The following is a 19,046-nucleotide window of genomic DNA, read 5'->3' as shown; positions in this document are numbered from 1 at the left end:
TGCTGTGCCCACACTGATAGCTGCCTCTCCCAGTCCTGTGCCCATACTGCCAGCCTAGGGGGAGTCTCCCCATACTACTGCCCCACCAGCTACCTCTCCCAGTGCTCCTCTGCCATCCCCAGTGCTGTGCCCACACTGATAGCTGCCTCTCCCAGTCCTGTGCCCATACTGCCAGCCTAGGGGGAGTCTCCCCATACTACTGCCCCACCAGCTACCTCTCCCAGTGCTCCTCTGCCATCCCCAGTGCTGTGCCCACACTGATAGCTGCCTCTCCCAGTACTGTGCCCATACTGCCAGCCTAGGAGGAGTCTCCCCATACCGCCCACCAGCTGCCTCTCCCAGTGCTCCTCTGCCATCCCCAGTGCTGTGCCCACACTGATAACCTCCATACCCAGTGCTGTGCCCATACTGCCCACCAGCTGCCTCTACCAGTGCTGTGCCCACACTCATAGCTGCCACCCCCAGTCCTGTGCCCATACTGCCAGCCCAGGGGGAGTCTCCCCATACTACTGCCCCACCAGCTACCTCTCCCAGTGCCAGCCTACTCCCAGTGCTGTGCCCATACTGATAGCTGCCTCTCTCAGTCCTGTGCCCATACTGCCAGCCTAGGGGGAGTCTCCCCATACCGCCCACCAGCTGCCTCTCCCAGTGCTCCTCTGCCATCCCCAGTGCTGTGCCCACACTGATAACCTCCATACCCAGTGCTGTGCCCATACTGCCCACCAGCTGCCTCTACCAGTGCTGTGCCCACACTGATAGCTGCCACCCCCAGTCCTGTGCGCATACTGCCAGCCTAGGGGGAGTCTCTCCATACTGTCTTATCCACTGCCTCTCCCAGTCCCTGTGCCCACACTGCCAGCCTAGGCTGAGTCTCCCCATACTGCCCCACCAGCTGCCTCTCCCAGTGCTGTGCCCATACTGCCCACCAGCTGCCTCTCCCAGTGCTGTGCCCACACCGATGGCTGCCACCCCCAGTCCTGTGCCCATACTGCCAGCCTAGGCTGAGTCTCCCCATAGTGCCCCACCAGCTGCCTCTCTCACTGCTGTGCCCATACTGCCAGCCCAGCTGCCTCTCCCAGTGCTGTGCCCATACTGCCAGCCTAGGGGGAGACTCCCCATACTGCCCCACCAGCTACCTCTCCCAATCCTGTGCCCATACTGCCAGCCTAGGGGGAGTCTTCCCATACTGCCCCACCAGCTACCTCTCCCAGTGCCAGCCTACTCCCAGTGCTGTGCCCATACTGATAGCTGCCACCTCCAGTACTGTGCCCATACTGCCAGTCTAGGGGGAGTCTCCCCCCATACCGCCCACCAGCTGCCTTTCCCAGTGCTGTGCCCACACTGATAGTTGCCACCCCCAGTCCTGTGACCACACTACCAGCCTAGGAGGAGTCTCCCCATACTGCCCACCATCTGCCTCTCCCAGTGCTGTGCCCATACTGCCCACCAGCTGCCTCTGCCAGTGCTCCTCTGCCATCCCCAGTGCTGTGCCCACACTGATAACCTCCATACCCAGTGCTGTGCCCATACTGCCAGCATAAGGTGAGTCTCCCCATACTGGCCACCAGCTGCCTCTCCTAGTGCTTCTCTGCCATCCCCAGTGTATTTCCCACACTGATAACCTCCATACCCAGTGCTGTGCCCATACTGCCCACCTGCTGCCTCTACCAGTGCTGTGCCCACACTGATAACCTCAATACCCAGTGCTGTGCCCATACTGCCAGCATAAGGTGAGCTTCCCCATACTGCCCACCAGCTGCCTCTCCCAGTGCTGTGGCCATGCTGCCAGCCTAGGGTGAGTCTCCCCATACTGTCTTATCCACTGCATCTCCCAGTGCCAGCCTCCTCCCAGTGCTGTGCCCATACTGATAGCTTCCATCCCCAGTGCTGTGCCCACACTGCCAGCCCAGGCTGAGTCTCCCCATACTGTTCCACCATCTGCCTCTCCCAGTGCTGTAAAGTGATCTACCACATCATGACTAGTTGTTGTTTTTAAATATCTTAATCCTGGTATGAAAAGTGAAGCTGTTTTATACTCCGGTGTTTTTTTTTGTCATTTGCAAACCCTTATAAAAAACAACAAAACAATATCTGATATACTCTTATAGGGGTAAATCTAAGTACTCGGGAGTGCAACTGACGCACTTACGGTACTGCCGGACTTACAGATTTTTGCTTGCGGCCCTATAGGGATGTGTACAAATATCCGTGTGTCCGGGGTGATATCGGGCTGTGAGGGGGGCAAATTGTGTAGTTCTCAGCGTACCCCATCGCGGGTAATTGGTTTGACTACATGGTATTAAATGTGTACAGAGAGTAAAAGTAATTTGCGTTGACCCCTTGACATGGAATGACCTGCTTATGAGACCCTATTGGACTCTATGGAGAGCGCTTTACATGATTCCAACACCAATGTAACAGTATCCTATAGAATTACCATGCACGTGTTAGTACCGGCCTGGCTCCCTGGTGATTTGAGAACCCAGCGATGCCCCCTGCTGCCTGTCCTGGTAATGAGATGAACATTGGGGTATCTGCATGGGGCTGTCAGTCCCCTTTACTCAGTCACTTGATTTGTAGCATAAACAAGACTTAAACTCTGCATCAGTGATCCCCCATTCCATACAGCCAGGGCCTGGTAAGGTGGATGTTTAATAGAGGATAGGTATTAAGAACAGCAAGCTGCTTCTATACACCCTGTATCGCCCCAAAGGGACATGTTAAAAGCCCCTGCAATCATCAGTACAGGTAGGATTACCATACTGTCCCTTTAAACAAGGGCACTCATGAATTACACAGGTTCTGTGGCAGCCGACTTGAAGCCTGCATGTCACCTGGATTTAAGCATCCACAGAACCTGTGTAATCTATGAGTGTCCTGGTGTAAATGGATAGTATGGTATTGGTAAGCTTAATCACAGGGATCAATGACCATATACATACATACATACATACATACATGAGAAGCATCACACCCGAGAGTGACACCCCAGGCAGGAAAGAGGAACTGCACGGATTTTGAAAGGTGCAGGGTGCTAGAATGAACACTATGTATGCACCACAGCAGAGAGCGACACCCCATGCAGGAAAGAGGAACTGCACGGATTTTGAAAGGTGCAGGGTGCTAGAATGAACACTATCATTAGGGTGGCATGTCTTCCCCCCCCCCCCCTCCATGATGCCTTCACCTACTACACCAACCATCCTAAACTAAATGTGTCATGTCCTTTGTCCTGCATATTAGATGGTAAGCTCCCATGATCAGGCCCCAGTATTGCAGAATAGGTTGCGCATATCAGAGCAAAGTGGTGTCCGCTGGTGTCAGACCTGAGTTTATATTGTATTCCACTATAGTCTCTCCCTCACAGCTGACATTCCCTAGCTTATTGTAAGATCAGGGACAATCTATAGGAGGTTAAAGTCCTGAATATGACCTAGAGGTGGCATTGACGTGCTGATAAAGTCTCCGTGTACAGGAACCTGCAGTACGGTGTTGCTTCAATGTCTTTGCTAGGACGTATTTCCACTATACAGCCAAGCACCCACATTTTTGGAAACATACAAATTACAGGTGGCCGTACCTGTCCGTTTACTGCAGCAGTTCTAAATGGGTAACTCGGAGCTACTGAAACAGGGGAAAGGTTCTAGTACTGCTAGTTAGAGGAAGGAGCAGAACAGAACATAGGCAGTATAGGCAAATGCCTTGGGATATCTGGGCAGGCTGGACATCTAAACTCCACTGCGCCTGCTCCAGCTGAAGGTTACTGTACTCCGATGGAAGGTAGAGGTTTCCAGCACTGCTGCGCTTCTGCCTGTCATATTATATGACAGGCAGCAGCAGAAAGCCTGTGCAGCCCAGCACCAATCATACAGCACCTGCAGCTTCCATTAGTGTGACCCTGGCGTGACTTAAGGCCACGTCAGCGTCATTCACAGCAGAGAGCACGCTGTGGAGGAAAGACACAGAGAGAAGACAGCAAAGGTAAGTACATTATGAAAGCTTGTTAAGGAAGTAGGTTAGGGATTTGTTTGCTGAGACACAGAAGGGCGAGAGATTGGATTGCTGGAGACTCAAGGGGGAGAGACTTGATGGCTTGAGATACACAAGGGGAGAGACTTGATGGTTGGAGACACACAAGGGGAAAGACTTTATGGCTGGAGACACACAAGGGGAGAGACCTTATGGCTGGAGACAAACAAGGGGAGAGACTTTATGGCTGGAGACACACAAGGGGAGACACTTTATGGCTGGAGAAACACAAGGGGAGAGACTCGATGGCTGGAGACACACAAGGGGAGAGACTTTATGGCTGGAGACACACAAGGGGAGAGACTCGATGGCTGGAGACACAAGGGGAGAGACTTGATGGCTGGAGACACAAGGGGAGCGATTGATGGCTGGAGACACAAGGGGAGAGCTTGATGGCTGGAGACACACAAGGGGAGAGACTTTGGCTGGAGACACACAAGGGGAGAGACTTTGGCTGGAGACACACAAGGGGAGAGACTCTATGGCTGGAGACAAACAAGGGGAGAGACTCGATGGCTGGAGACACACAAGGGGAGAGACTTGATGGCTGGAGACACAAGGGGAGAGACTTGATGGCTGGAGACACAAGGGGAGAGCTTGATGGCTGGAGACACACAAGGGGAGACTTTATGGCTGGACACAAACAAGGGGAGAGACTTTATGGCTGGAGACAAACAAGGGGAGAGACTTGATGGCTGGAGACACACGAGGGGAGAGACTTGATGGCTGGAGACACACAAGGGGAGAGACTTTATGGCTGGAGACAAACAAGGGGAGAGACTTGATGGCTGGAGACACACAAGGGGAGAGACTTTATGGCTGGAGACTCACAAGGGGAGAGACTTTATGGCTGGAGACTCACAAGGGGAGAGACTTTATGGCTGGAGACACACAAGGGGAGAGACTTGATGGCTGGAGACTCACAAGGGGAGAGATTTGATGGCTGGAGACTCACAAGGGGAGAGATTTGATGGCTGGAGACTCACAAGGGGAGAGATTTGATGGCTGGAGACACTGACACCCATTGCCTCCCCAGTCACCCACTTTCATAAAAACATGCCCATTTGATCAGGCCACACCCCTTTCTCAGATGCATGCGTGCGTGCAAAGGGTACCACATTGATGGGGGCACCAGTCAGAATCGGGATATGGTCATTAGGTCGACCACACTTACGACAGTCATTAGGTCGACCACTATTGGTCGACATGCATTAAGTCGACAGGAACAAAGCACCTTGCCCGAAGCATGGCGAGCGAAGCGAGCCATGCGAGGGGACACGGTGCACTAATTGGGGTTCCCGGTCACTCTACAAAGAAAACGACACCAATTTTTTTTTAAAAAATCTCATGTCGACCTTTTGTCATGTCGACCTAGAACATGTTGTCCTAAGGACCATGTCGACCTAGTGACTGTCGACCAATAGTGGTCGACCTAATGACCCATACCCTTCAGAATCTTGCCTGGGGAATCAATTTGGACAGGGCCAGCCCTCTACAATGCACAGCATTTTATATATATATATACATTTTTTTTTGTAGCAGATTATATTTGTGACTCAGACCTCTGTGCCAGCTGATATCCTTAAAAGCTGGGAGATGTACTAACCCTTGGAGAGTGATAAAGTGGAGAGAGATAGAGTAACAGCCAGTCAGCTCCTATCATTTTTCAAACACAGCCTATAACATGGCAGTTAGGAGCGGACTGGCTGGTAATTTATCTCTCTCCAGGGCTTAGTACATCTGCCCCAAAGTGTCTAATTCATATATAGAATGAGCTTAGATTTCTGAATAAATCTGGTGGTGTATTCAAGTGAGAATAAGAGCCACACAGAGAGCAGACTTCCCCCAGTCAGCACTATCAGGCTGGCCTGGTTCCCATCACACCCCTCCTGCTCTATTACCACATACTGCTGACGGCAGGATCCCGGCCCTGTCTCACTGGTAGAGCAGCGACAGTCTGCTGCTCGGGAAATGCTGCACCCTGTCTCCACACCAGCTCATTACACCTGAGTGCAGGCGGAGTAAGCGGGTAAGATGCTGAACTGCTGCTGCAACACTCACAGGGCAGGGCCGGATTTAGGGGGGGGGGCGAAGGGGGCGACCGCCCCCCCCTAACACAGTTATAGGCAGGCCCACTTTTGAGCAGAAGAGAGCTCTCCAGGGAGAGCCTGAGGCAGAACGCTGTGCTGCAGCCTCTACCACAGCAGCACAGAGGAGCCTGGAGAGCAAGGGTTACAGAACATTTGCCCCTCTCTTGCAGGTGTGTGGGTACTAGGGCTAATAAATACAATTACCCCACAGCACATGTACATAGAACAATCACAAAGCACTATCTCAGTCTCACTCAAAAAGTTCAGTTTTTCAGGAATTGAGAGAGGAGGAGTTAGGATTGCAGATGGGAGGAGTTGGGACTGGAGAGAGGAGGAGTCAAGATTAAACAGAAAACCGCCCCCCCTAAAAGAAAAAAGTCTAGATTCGTCCCTGTCACAGAGCACATATACACACCCTGCTACATTTACAACAGGGATTGCTTCCTTCCAAAAATGGTTGGCCAATATAATTTAGAATAATTACATTCATGACCACCTGAGCGGGGTCCTATGAGCTGGATGTGGCCCCTGTCCTCCTTCAGAGCTAGACACGCATGAATAATCTGAACTGGTTTGAAATTGGCCAATCTGAAGTCTGGAACTCTGCGTTACTTGTGACCGGTCCGACCTGCTTCTCCTGCCCCGTCTGCGAATCCCAAACTCATATCAGCAGTTCATAGGGTGCAGTTCTCAGAGGTATTCACTATAGCGTGTCTCGTGTTCAGGCTGAGATGACCACACTTTATCGTATGTTTAATCATTTAACAGAAAACGGAAGTTCAGATGGATATAACGTATCAGTGTATTATAGAGAGCCGCCATTCCGCTCCAGTACGGATCATCTGTGTTCCTTATCCAAAGACATCAACGTCTATTTCTCCAGCACTTTCCAAATTTAGAGGAACCGTGTTAAACAACTTTGACCATTTCCGCTACCGGCCCGGATTTAATGAAGTCTGAGTTGGCCGGAGCTGCGGGTTCCCGGGCCAAACTTGGGACTTTTTTATTTTAAAGCGCCAATCATGTACGAGGCACCTCCGGCCACCTCGGACTTCATTACATCCGGCCATGTGACTGCACAATCTGTCTTGTAGCTATGAAGGGGGCAAAGCATTGTCCTGTCTAGTTCCATACACACAGAACATCCATCCTTCTGTCTCTTGCAGACTGCGCCGGCATCACTGCGCGGTGGCCGACGTGAAGAATGAGCCCATCCTGGAGTTCAGGCACGGCAGCCCCGAGCGAGAGGCTCTCCACAAAGTAAGTCTCTTACATTTTGGGACCGTTTGATTCTAACACCGGGTTGGCTCAGGGCCAGATGTACTAAGCCTGGAGAAGTGATAAAGTGAAAGGTGATAACGCAGCAGCCAATCAGCTCCTAACTGTTGTTTTTCAAATCCAGCCTGTAACTTGACAGTTAGAAGCTGATTGGCTGGTACTTGGGCCCTCATTCCGAGTTGATCGCTCGCTAGCTACTTTTTGTAGCCGTGCAAACGCATAGTCGCCGCCCACAGGGGAGTGTATTTTCGCTTTGCAAGCGTGCGATCTCATGTGCAGCCGAGCGGGGCAAATTTTTTTTTTGCAGTTTCAGAGTAGCTCTGGACTTACTCAGCCGCTGCGATCACTTCAGCCTGTCCGGTCCCGGAATTTACATCAGACGCTCGCCCTGGAAACACCTGGACACGCCTGCGTTTTCCCTACCACTCCCAGAAAAGGGTCAATTGACACCCACAAACACCCTTTTTCTGTCAATCTCCTTGCGAACGGCTGTGCGAATGGATTCGTCGCTAGAAGCATTGCACAGCAACAATGCTGTTTGTACCCGTACGACGTGCGTGCGCATTGCGGTGCATGCGCAGTAGTAACCTGATCGCTGCGCTGCAAAAATCGACAGCGTGCGATCAACTCGGAATGACCCTCTTTATCACCTTCCACTTTATCACTTCCCCAGGCTTGATACATCTGTACCTTTATCTGCTATGTAACATTAAAGAGATGTACAGCGCCTTATACCTCTCCCAGGACCTGTACAGAATCATACACACTGCTCTGTTATAAATAGCCAAGCGTGTTTTACTTAAACGCATTACATGACAACGCGTCCGTGCATAGCGCAGTCTGCGGATGAGCCCTGAGCGATCCTGTCGCTACCTGCCTGGGAAGAGGCGGTCGGCGGCGCAGCTGTTGTGTAACTCCAGTAATTATTAGCTGTTCTGGCAGCTTCCAGTTCGTCAGGTGGTTTGGGCAGCAGAATTCCCAGTGAAATCCTGTGAATTATTTGCTCTTAATCCGCTGACTGAGCGTCTGACATCCCAGCATACAGCCTGGCCTGGCCCCACCTGCAGAATGACGCCAAGTTTGGTCCTTGCTCTCTTAGTTTGTCATTAATACATGGGGGGATCTTCATATTACTTTAACCCTTTCCTCCGTTGCTTACTAGGCGCTACACAACCTTCAGAACAAGACGGAGGAGATCCCGTGTGTGGTCGGGGGAGAAGAGGTGTGGACGAAGGATGTACGATACCAGGTTTCGGTAAGACTTGGGCAATATAGGAAAATAAATGAGTTATTTAAAATGCCCATTTAGTCATTTTTCCGCATATCATGATCAATCAATACGTTCTTGTTGGGCCGTATTCATTAGCTCTGGGAGCTGACGTTCTCATACGTCTCTTCAGTGACGCTATAGAGAAGTAGCGGAGAAGTGGCCAATACTGCAGCAACCAATCGGATTCCACACATTCTCTAAAATTATAGCTGGAATGTGATTGGTTACCATGAGCAGCTTATGCGCCTGTCCTACTTAGAAAGTTTGATATATCTCTATTATATTACAAGCACGTGATTTAGGTGGCCCGTGATTGGCCAGGACCTCTGAAAAAAAACACACATCAATTAAATAGGCCAACACGCCTTTAATTCACAAAAAGAAAAGCCAGGAGGGTGTCAGCTCATAGGGCTAGATGATAGGGACAGAAGAAGAAAGCAACATTGATCATGGTTTTGGAAACATTAACAAATTCATATTTTAGAAATGCATGGTATAGGCTACTAAGTGTATATAGATATATATATATATATGTATGTATAGGGGGGAATTCAATTAGCTGTGGTAAATTACTTATCTGATTGATCTCTGGGGGGTAATTCAATTATCCCCAATAGCTGGTGATATCCCGGAGGCAGCAGAAACAAAATCTGGGAAAAGTGCGGGTTTTTTTAGCAGCCGTGATCGCAAAAACACATGGATCCCGGAACTTAGCCCGTATCCAGTGTATTTCATATACTAGCAGGGTAAATTTTACCCCCCAAAAAGGGCACGATTGAATTGCCCGATAAAAACATTGAGCAAAAAATTGCACTAAAACACGTTTTTTTTGCTGTAAAATTTATCGTGATCAATTGAATCTCCCCCATAATGTGCAGTAATCCCCCCCGCAGTGTGTGTTGGGAAAGTATTTAGACTATATTGTTATCATACATTGAACTTGCCCGGGATTCGCAGAGTTACGAGACCCGCGGCAGCTCTGTGCGGCTATAGTGATAATTAAAGCGTTATTCCTACACAGTTGTGACTAAGCCTCTGCCTTCCCTAACAAATAGTTTTCATCTAATTTCAGCCTTTCAATCATTCGCACAAAGTCGCCAAATACTGCTACGCGGACAAGGTAAGTAGCGAGCCGCGTCTCCGCTGTCTGCGCTGCCTCGTATGTTGGCGCAGTTGTGTGTCTCTGTACACACTCTACGACTGCGGATAATCGCGTGCTTGTGTCACAGGACTTGCTCAACAGAGCCATCAACTCCGCGTTGTCCGCACGCAAGGAATGGGACCTCAGGCCGGTAGAAGATCGCGCTCAGATTTTCTTCAAAGCCGCTGATCTACTTAGCGGACCCAGAAGAGCAGAGGTCCTGGCAAAGACCATGATTGGACAGGTAAAAGTCTCTGGTAATGTAACCGCCAGTGTTTCTGTGTATGCGTGACATAAATACTATACTGTGACATAGGCAGCGGTCGCCAGGACAATGAGACCAGCAAATATGTAAGATGGGTCTATTTTCCCCATAGCGGACAACAGGGGTAAGTCTGGACAAATGCAACACGTTCCACCAAGCAGACAAAATAAAAGCGATACAGACGTATTTACACGTCGGAGGCGGCCATTTTTGCCAGTGGAAATCAGCCAATCCATTCAGCAGAGAGGAGGGACCTGAGTGAGGAATGAACAGTGGGCCAGGCCTGCTATAGCTATAGGGGTTACAGCTCAATCCGAACTTTAGCTGTGTAAAGCAGCTAAACCCGAACGAAGTACTGGGCGCGATCGCGATGGGTGCCCAAAACGGGACACTTTTCGCACATTTCAGCTCAAGCTGAAATTCAGACGTCGGCAGCCATTGGGCCTGACCGGAGCTACAATTGAATACCTTTTGGGCGCCATCTAGTGGCTGCCGGCGGATCAAACATTTGACTTATTCCCTAGAAGTCACATTCCCAGCACCTGGAACTACACCGGGCAGGGTCACAATGTGCTGCAGAGCAGGTTCTAGCTTGTGAAGATCCAGTTATCAGGAGAAAGGGGATCGGGGAGGGACCCTCACATTTCAGAGATCCGTTTTTACAAACATCTTTGACCTTCAGTGATCCCACATGTAGGACAGGACAATACAATGTACCCTATTGTATAATATTCTATAACTATTGCTTGGGGTGGGGGTTAGCTGCACTTTATGTAGTATTGAGCGATGGTGACAAGGGTAAAGTGAATGCCAGCTTATAAATACGTGTGAAGAAGTCAGACTGTCTATGGATACACAGCGTGGCCATAATTAAAGTTTCCCCATTCAGGGTGCTCTAATAGGCCGACTGCCACCAAATTTAGTAAGTATAGAGTCAAGGCGTGGGGTGAAGGATTCCACGATAAACATTTAGTTCCAAAATCTGCTTATGGGAAAATCTGTCGCCGTACAGGGGAAAATGCAAATATATACTCACACTGCACCTATATAGCGAAAGAAAGTGACACTTTATACAAACTGTCTGCTCTCCAGTACAGTGTACACTTTGTTGATTCCACGTCCGTTCAGTTTCTTTATCAGTTTTTATAAAGAGGAAAAATAAGAATTTACTTACCGATAATTCTATTTCTCATAGTCCGTAGTGGATGCTGGGGACTCCGTAAGGACCATGGGGAATAGCGGCTCCGCAGGAGACTGGGCACAAAAGTAAAAGCTTTAGGACTACCTGGTGTGCACTGGCTCCTCCCCCTATGACCCTCCTCCAAGCCTCAGTTAGGATACTGTGCCCGGACGAGCGTACACAATAAGGAAGGATATTGAATCCCGGGTAAGACTCATACCAGCCACACCAATCACACCGTACAACCTGTGATCTGAACCCAGTTAACAGCATGATAACAGAGGAGCCTCTGAAAAGATGGCTCACAACAATAATAACCCGATTTTTGTAACAATAACTATGTACAAGTAATGCAGACAATCCGCACTTGGGATGGGCGCCCAGCATCCACTACGGACTACGAGAAATAGAATTATCGGTAAGTAAATTCTTATTTTCTCTGACGTCCTAAGTGGATGCTGGGGACTCCGTAAGGACCATGGGGATTATACCAAAGCTCCCAAACGGGCGGGAGAGTGCGGATGACTCTGCAGCACCAAATGAGAGAACTCAAGGTCCTCCTCAGCCAGGGTATCAAATTTGTAGAATTTAGCAAACGTGTTTGCCCCTGACCAAGTAGCTGCTCGGCAAAGTTGTAAAGCCGAGACCCCTCGGGCAGCCGCCCAAGATGAGCCCACTTTCCTTGTGGAATGGGCTTTTACAGATTTTGGCTGTGGCAGGCCTGCCACAGAATGTGCAAGCTGAATTGTACTACAAATCCAACGAGCAATAGTCTGCTTAGAAGCAGGAGCACCCAGCTTGTTGGGTGCATACAGGATAAATAGCGAGTCAGATTTTCTGACTCCAGCCGTCCTGGAAACATATATTTTCAGGGCCCTGACTACGTCCAGCAACTTGGAGTCCTCCAAGTCCCTAGTAGCCGCAGGCACCACAATAGGCTGGTTCAAGTGAAATGCTGAAACCACCTTAGGGAGAAATTGAGGACGAGTCCTCAATTCTGCCCTGTCCGTATGAAAAATTAGGTAAGGGCTTTTATAGGATAAAGCCGCCAATTCTGAGACACGCCTGGCTGAAGCCAGGGCTAACAGCATTACCACCTTCCATGTGAGATATTTTAAGTCCACAGTGGAAAGTGGTTCAAACCAATGTGATTTTAGGAATCCCAAAACTACATTTAGATCCCAAGGTGCCACTGGAGGCACAAAAGGAGGTTGTATATGCAGCACCCCCTTGACAAACGTCTGTACTTCAGGAACTGAAGCCAGTTCTTTTTGGAAGAAAATCGACAGGGCCGAAATCTGAACCTTAATGGACCCTAATTTTAGGCCCATAGACAGTCCTGTTTGTAGGAAATGCAGGAAACGACCCAGTTGAAATTCCTCTGTAGGGGCCTTCCTGGCCTCGCACCACGCAACATATTTACGTCAAATACGGTGATAATGTTGTACGGTTACATCCTTCCTGGCTTTGATCAGGGTAGGGATGACTTCATCCGGAATGCCTTTTTCCTTCAGGATCCGGCGTTCAACCGCCATGCCGTCAAACGCAGCCGCGGTAAGTCTTGGAAGAGACAGGGTCCCTGCTGCAGCAGGTCCTTTCTTAGAGGTAGAGGCCACGGGTCCTCTGTGAGCATCTCTTGAAGTTCCGGGTACCAAGTCCTTCTTGGCCAATCCGGAGCCACGAGTATAGTCCTTACTCCTCTCCTTCTTATGATCCTCAGTACCTTGGGTATGAGAGGCAGAGGAGGGAACACATACACTGACTGGTACACCCATGGTGTTACCAGAGCGTCCACAGCTATTGCCTGAGGGTCCCTTGACCTGGCGCAATATCTGTCTAGTTTTTTGTTGAGGCGGGACGCCATCATGTCCACCTTTGGTTTTTCCCAACGGTTCACAATCATGTGGAAGACTTCTGGGTGAAGTCCCCACTCCCCCGGGTGGAGGTCGTGTCTGCTGAGGAAGTCTGCTTCCCAGTTGTCCACACCCGGAATGAACACTGCTGACAGTGCTATCACATGATTTTCTGCCCAGCGAAGAATCCTTGCAACTTCTGTCATTGCCCTCCTGCTTCTTGTGCCGCCCTGTCTGTTTACGTGGGCGACTGCCGTGATGTTGTCCGACTGGATCAGCACCGGCTGACCTTGAAGCAGAGGTCCTGCTAGGCTCAGAGCATTGTAGATGGCTCTTAGCTCCAGGATATTTATGTGAAGTGATGTCTCCAGGCTTGACCACAAGCCCTGGAAATTTCTTCCCTGTGTGACTGCTCCCCAGCCTCTCAGGCTGGCATCCGTGGTCACCAGGACCCAGTCCTGAATGCCGAATCTGCGGCCCTCTAGAAGATGAGCACTCTGCAACCACCACAGGAGAGACACCCTTGTCCTTGGAGACAGGGTTATCCGCTGATGCATCTGAAGATGCGATCCGGACCATTTGTCCAGCAGATCCCACTGAAAAGTTCTTGCGTGGAATCTGCCGAATGGAATCGCTTCGTAAGAAGCCACCATTTTTCCCAGGACCCTTGTGCATTGATGCACTGACACTTGGCCTGGTTTTAGGAGGTTCCTGACTAGCTCGGATAACTCCCTGGCTTTCTCCTCCGGGAGAAACACCTTTTTCTGGACTGTGTCCAGAATCATCCCTAGGAACAGCAGACGTGTCGTCGGAATCAGCTGCGATTTTGGAATATTTAGAATCCACCCGTGCTGTCGTAGCACTACTTGAGATAGTGCTACTCCGACCTCTAACTGTTCCCTGGACCTTGCCCTTATCAGGAGATCGTCCAAGTAAGGGATAATTAAGACGCCTTTTCTTCGAAGAAGAATCATCATTTCGGCCATTACCTTGGTAAAGACCCGGGGTGCCGTGGACAATCCAAACGGCAGCGTCTGAAACTGATAGTGACAGTTCTGTACCACAAACCTGAGGTACCCTTGGTGAGAAGGGCAAATTGGGACATGGAGGTAAGCATCCTTGATGTCCAGAGACACCATATAGTCCCCTTCTTCCAGGTTCGCTATCACTGCTCTGAGTGACTCCATCTTGAATTTGAACCTTTGTATGTAAGTGTTCAAGGATTTCAGATTTAAAATAGGTCTCACCGAGCCGTCCGGCTTCGGTACCACAAACAGCGTGGAATAATACCCCTTTCCCTGTTGTAGGAGGGGTACCTTGATTATCACCTGCTGGGAATACAGCTTGTGAATGGCTTCCAATACCGCCTCCCTGTCGGAGGGAGACGTTGGTAAAGCAGACTTCAGGAACCGGCGAGGGGGAGACGTCTCGAATTCCAATTTGTACCCCTGAGATACTACCTGTAGGATCCAGGGGTCCACTTGCGAGTGAGCCCACTGCGCGCTGAAATTCTTGAGACGACCCCCCACCGTACCTGAGTCCGCTTGTAAGGCCCCAGCGTCATGCTGAGGACTTGGCAGAAGCGGGGGAGGGCTTCTGTTCCTGGGAAGAGGCTGCCTGCTGCAGTCTTTTTCCCCTTCCTCTGCCCCGGGGCAGATTTGAGTGGCCTTTTGCCCGCTTGCCCTTATGGGGACGAAAGGATTGAGCCTGAAAAGACGGTGTCTTTTTCTGCTGAGAGGTGACCTGGGGTAAAAAGGTGGATTTCCCAGCCGTTGCCGTGGCCACCAGGTCCGATAGACCGACCCCAAATAACTCCTCCCCTTTATACGGCAATACTTCCATATGCCGTTTGGAATCCGCGTCACCTGACCACTGTCGCGTCCATAACCCTCTTCTGGCAGAAATGGACAGCGCACTTACTCTTGATGCCAGAGTGCAAATATCCCTCTGTGCATCTCGCATATATAGAAATGCATCCTTTAAATGCTCTATAGTCAATAATATACTGTCCCTGTCCAGGGTATCAATATTTTCAGTCAGGGAATCCGACCAAGCCACCCCAGCACTGCACATCCAGGCTGAGGCGATTGCTGGTCTCAGTATAACACCAGTATGTGTGTATATACTTTTTAGGATATTTTCCAGCTTCCTATCAGCTGGCTCCTTGAGGGCGGCCGTATCCGGAGACGGTAACGCCACTTGTTTTGATAAGCGTGTGAGCGCCTTATCTACCCTAGGGGGTGTTTCCCAACGCGCCCTAACCTCTGGCGGGAAAGGGTATAATGCCAATAATTTTTTAGAAATTAGCAGTTTTTTATCGGGGGAAACCCACGCTTCATCACACACCTCATTTAATTCATCTGATTCAGGAAAAACTACGGGTAGTTTTTTCACACCCCACATAATACCCTTTTTTGTGGTACTTGTAGTATCAGAAATGTTCAAAACCTCCTTCATTGCCGTGATCATGTAACGTGTGGCCCTACTGGAAAATACGTTTGTTTCCTCACCGTCGACACTGGAGTCAGTGTCCGTGTCTGGGTCTGTGTCGACCATCTGAGGTAACGGGCGCTTTAGAGCCCCTGACGGTGTTTGAGACGCCTGGACAGGTATTAACTGTTTTTCCGGCTGTCTCATGTCGTCAACAGTCTTTTGTAAAGTGCTGACGCTATCACGTAATTCCTTCCATACGACCATCCAGTCAGGTGTCGACTCCCTAGGGGGTGACATCACTATTACAGGCAATTGCTCCGCCTCCATACCATTTTCCTCCTCATACATGTCGACACAACGTACCGACACACAGCACACACACAGGGAATGCTCTGATAGAGGACAGGACCCCACTAGCCCTTTGGGGAGACAGAGGTAGAGTTTGCCAGCACACACCAGAGCGCTATATATATACAGGGATAACCTTATATAAGTGTTTTTCCCTTATATAGCTGCTGTATTATTAATCTGCCAAATTTAGTGCCCCCCCTCTCTTGTTTTACCCTGTTTCTGTAGTGCAGGACTGCAGGGGAGAGCCAGGGAGCTTCCCTCCAACGGAGCTGTGAGGGAAAATGGCGCTTGTGTGCTGAGGAGATAGGCTCCGCCCCTTTCTCGGCGGCCTTTCTCCCGCTTTTTTAAGGAAAAACTGGCAAGGGTTAAATGCATCCATATAGCCCAGGAGCTATATGTGATGTATTTTTAGCCATCTAAGGTGTTTTTATTGCGTCTCAGGGCGCCCCCCCCCAGCGCCCTGCACCCTCAGTGACCGGAGTGTGAAGTGTGCTGAGAGCAATGGCGCACAGCTGCGGTGCTGTGCGCTACCTTATTGAAGACAGGACGTCTTCTGCCGCCGATTTCCCGGACCTCTTCAGTCTTCTGGCTCTGTAAGGGGGCCGGCGGCGCAGCTCTGGGACCCATCCATGGCTGGGCCTGTGATCGTCCCTCTGGAGCTAATGTCCAGTAGCCTAAGAAGCCCAATCCACTCTGCACGCAGGTGAGTTCGCTTCTTCTCCCCTTAGTCCCTCGGTGCAGTGAGCCTGTTGCCAGCAGGTCTCACTGAAAATAAAAAACCTAGGCCCTCATTCCGAGTTGATCGGTCGCAAGGCGAATTTAGCAGAGTTACACACGCTAAGCCGCCGCCTACTGGGAGTGAATCTTAGCTTCAATATTGCGATTACTAACTACTTAGCAGTTTCAGAGTAGCTCCAGACTTACTCTGCCTGTGCGATCAGTTCAGTGCTTGTCGTTCCTGGTTGACGTCACAAACACACCCAGCGTTCGCCCAGGCACTCCCACCGTTTCCCCGGCCACTCCTGCGTTTTTTCCGGAAACGGTAGCGTTTTCAGCCACACGCCCCTGAAACGCCGTGTTTCCGCCCAGTAACACCCATTTCCTGTCAATCACATTACGATCGCCGGAGCGAAGAAAAAGCCGTGAGTAAAAATACTTTCTTCATAGTAAAGTTACTTGGCGCAGTCGCAGTGCGAACTTTGCGCATGCGTACTAAGCGGATTTTCACTGCGATGCGATGAAAAAGAACGAGCGAACAACTCGGAATGAGGGCCCTAAAACGAAACTTTTCACTAAGCAGCTCAGGAGAGCCACCTAGTGTGCACCCTTCTCGTTCGGGCACAAAAATCTAACTGAGGCTTGGAGGAGGGTCATAGGGGAGGAGCCAGTGCACACCAGGTAGTCCTAAAGCTTTTACTTTTGTGCCCAGTCTCCTGCGGAGCCGCTATTCCCCATGGTCCTTACGGAGTCCCCAGCATCCACTTAGGACGTTAGAGAAATGTAAAATGTGCAATTTCGTTTTAGGTTTCTCTTTTGTTATTCACTTGTTGGTACCTTTTCATGTCGCCTATTAGCAAGCGCTGCAGACTGCTCTGAGTAGGGAAGCTTCCATTCTGGCCATATTTTAGAGGAATGGATATCTGTACAGGGTTTTGCGGGCGGACAATATGTAGAGGATAACCAGTGGCTGGTTTTATATTCCGTTAATGAGAATCTGTGGTCGCAGATTTTCCCAGCAGACACGGGGGGAGAAATATCAGACCTGTTACATCTTATTTCTTCCTTAGGGTAAAACTGCGATTCAGGCTGAGATTGACGCTGCCGCCGAACTTATCGACTTCTTACGATTTAACGCCAAGTATGCCCTGGAGCTACAACACCAGCAACCGATTAGCGTTCCCGTCAGCACCAACAAGATGGTATACCGGGGCCTAGAGGTAATGTAACACATAGGGGTGTCGCCTACTCTGGGTCTCCTCTTACACATGGACCACGCAAGGGGTCCTTGCACATGGGTGGGGATGGTTTCGTCATTACAGTCAACCAATCATCTTAAATGTAACGTAGAAGTCGTACTATAACGTCTATTTTATTTATAATATCAGTCTATAAGTCATGCTATAATGTAGTCCAGCCAAGGCGTGTGTGTATGTGTGTGTTTGTCCGTCATTGTCACCCGGTGTGTCCCGGCTATACGTAACACACCCTCCCTCTGTCCTTGTCAGGGTTTTGTCGCCGCAGTCTCTCCATTTAACTTCACCGCTATTGGGGGGAACCTGGCAGGAGCCCCGGCCTTGATGGTAAGTGATTGCACCGTCACACTGGAAAGACCAGCACACACATAGGAACGATGGGTTTTATACAAAATACTTTCATACTGAATGTGTAACGGCTCCAGAAACATGGCCGAAGCGATGATATTCAACAAGCAGCAGCAGCAGTAGGCCTCCGTGCCTCCCCGCTTACTGCTGCAGTAGGCCTCCGTGCCTCCCCGCTTACTGCTGCAGTAGGCCTCCGTGCCTCCCCGCTTACTGCTGCAGTAGGCCTCCGTGCCTCCCCGCTTACTGCTGCAGTAGGCCTCCGTGCCTCCCCGCTTACTGCTGCAGTAGGCCTCCGTGCCTCCCCGCTTACTGCTGCAGTAGGCCTCCGTGCCTCCCCGCTTACTGCTGCAGTAGGCCTCCGTGCCTCCCCGCTTACTGCTGCAGTAGGCTCCGTGCCTCCCCGCTTACTGCTGCAGTAGGCCTCTGTGCCTCCCCGCTTACTGCTGCAGTAGGCCTCTGTGCCTCCCCGCTTACTGCTGCAGTAGGCCTCTGTGCCTCCCCGCTTACTGCTGCAGTAGGCCTCTGTGCCTCCCCGCTTACTGCTGCAGTAGGCCTCTGTGCCTCCCCGCTTACTGCTGCAGTAGGCCTCTGTGCCTCCCCGCTTACTGCTGCAGTAGGCCTCTGTGCCTCCCCGCTTACTGCTGCAGTAGGCCTCTGTGCCTCCCCGCTTACTGCTGCAGTAGGCCTCCGTGCCTCCCCGCTTACTGCTGCAGTAGGCCTCCGTGCCTCCCCGCTTACTGCTGCAGTAGGCCTCCGTGCCTCCCCGCTTACTGCTGCAGTAGGCCTCTGTGCCTCCCCGCTTACTGCTGCAGTAGGCCTCCGTGCCTCCCCGCTT

At 50.6% G+C, this 19,046-nt stretch overlaps 1 protein-coding gene across 1 annotated transcript in view; it reads left to right on the top strand.

The window, feature by feature from the left end:
• Nucleotides 1–19,046, top strand: part of ALDH4A1 (aldehyde dehydrogenase 4 family member A1) — a 55,745-nt gene that overhangs the window by 861 nt on the left and 35,838 nt on the right. The window contains exons 2-7 of the mRNA XM_063942125.1: nt 7,286–7,379; nt 8,560–8,652; nt 9,740–9,787; nt 9,897–10,052; nt 17,678–17,827; nt 18,116–18,190. Coding sequence (XP_063798195.1) covers nt 7,286–7,379; nt 8,560–8,652; nt 9,740–9,787; nt 9,897–10,052; nt 17,678–17,827; nt 18,116–18,190 — 616 coding nt within the window. The remainder of the gene's footprint in view (nt 1–7,285; nt 7,380–8,559; nt 8,653–9,739; nt 9,788–9,896; nt 10,053–17,677; nt 17,828–18,115; nt 18,191–19,046) is intronic.

Source organism: Pseudophryne corroboree, chromosome 10 (assembly GCF_028390025.1).
Source record: "Pseudophryne corroboree isolate aPseCor3 chromosome 10, aPseCor3.hap2, whole genome shotgun sequence".
Taxonomy (NCBI): domain Eukaryota; kingdom Metazoa; phylum Chordata; class Amphibia; order Anura; family Myobatrachidae; genus Pseudophryne; species Pseudophryne corroboree.
This window is presented reverse-complemented; position numbering and strand designations above follow the sequence as displayed.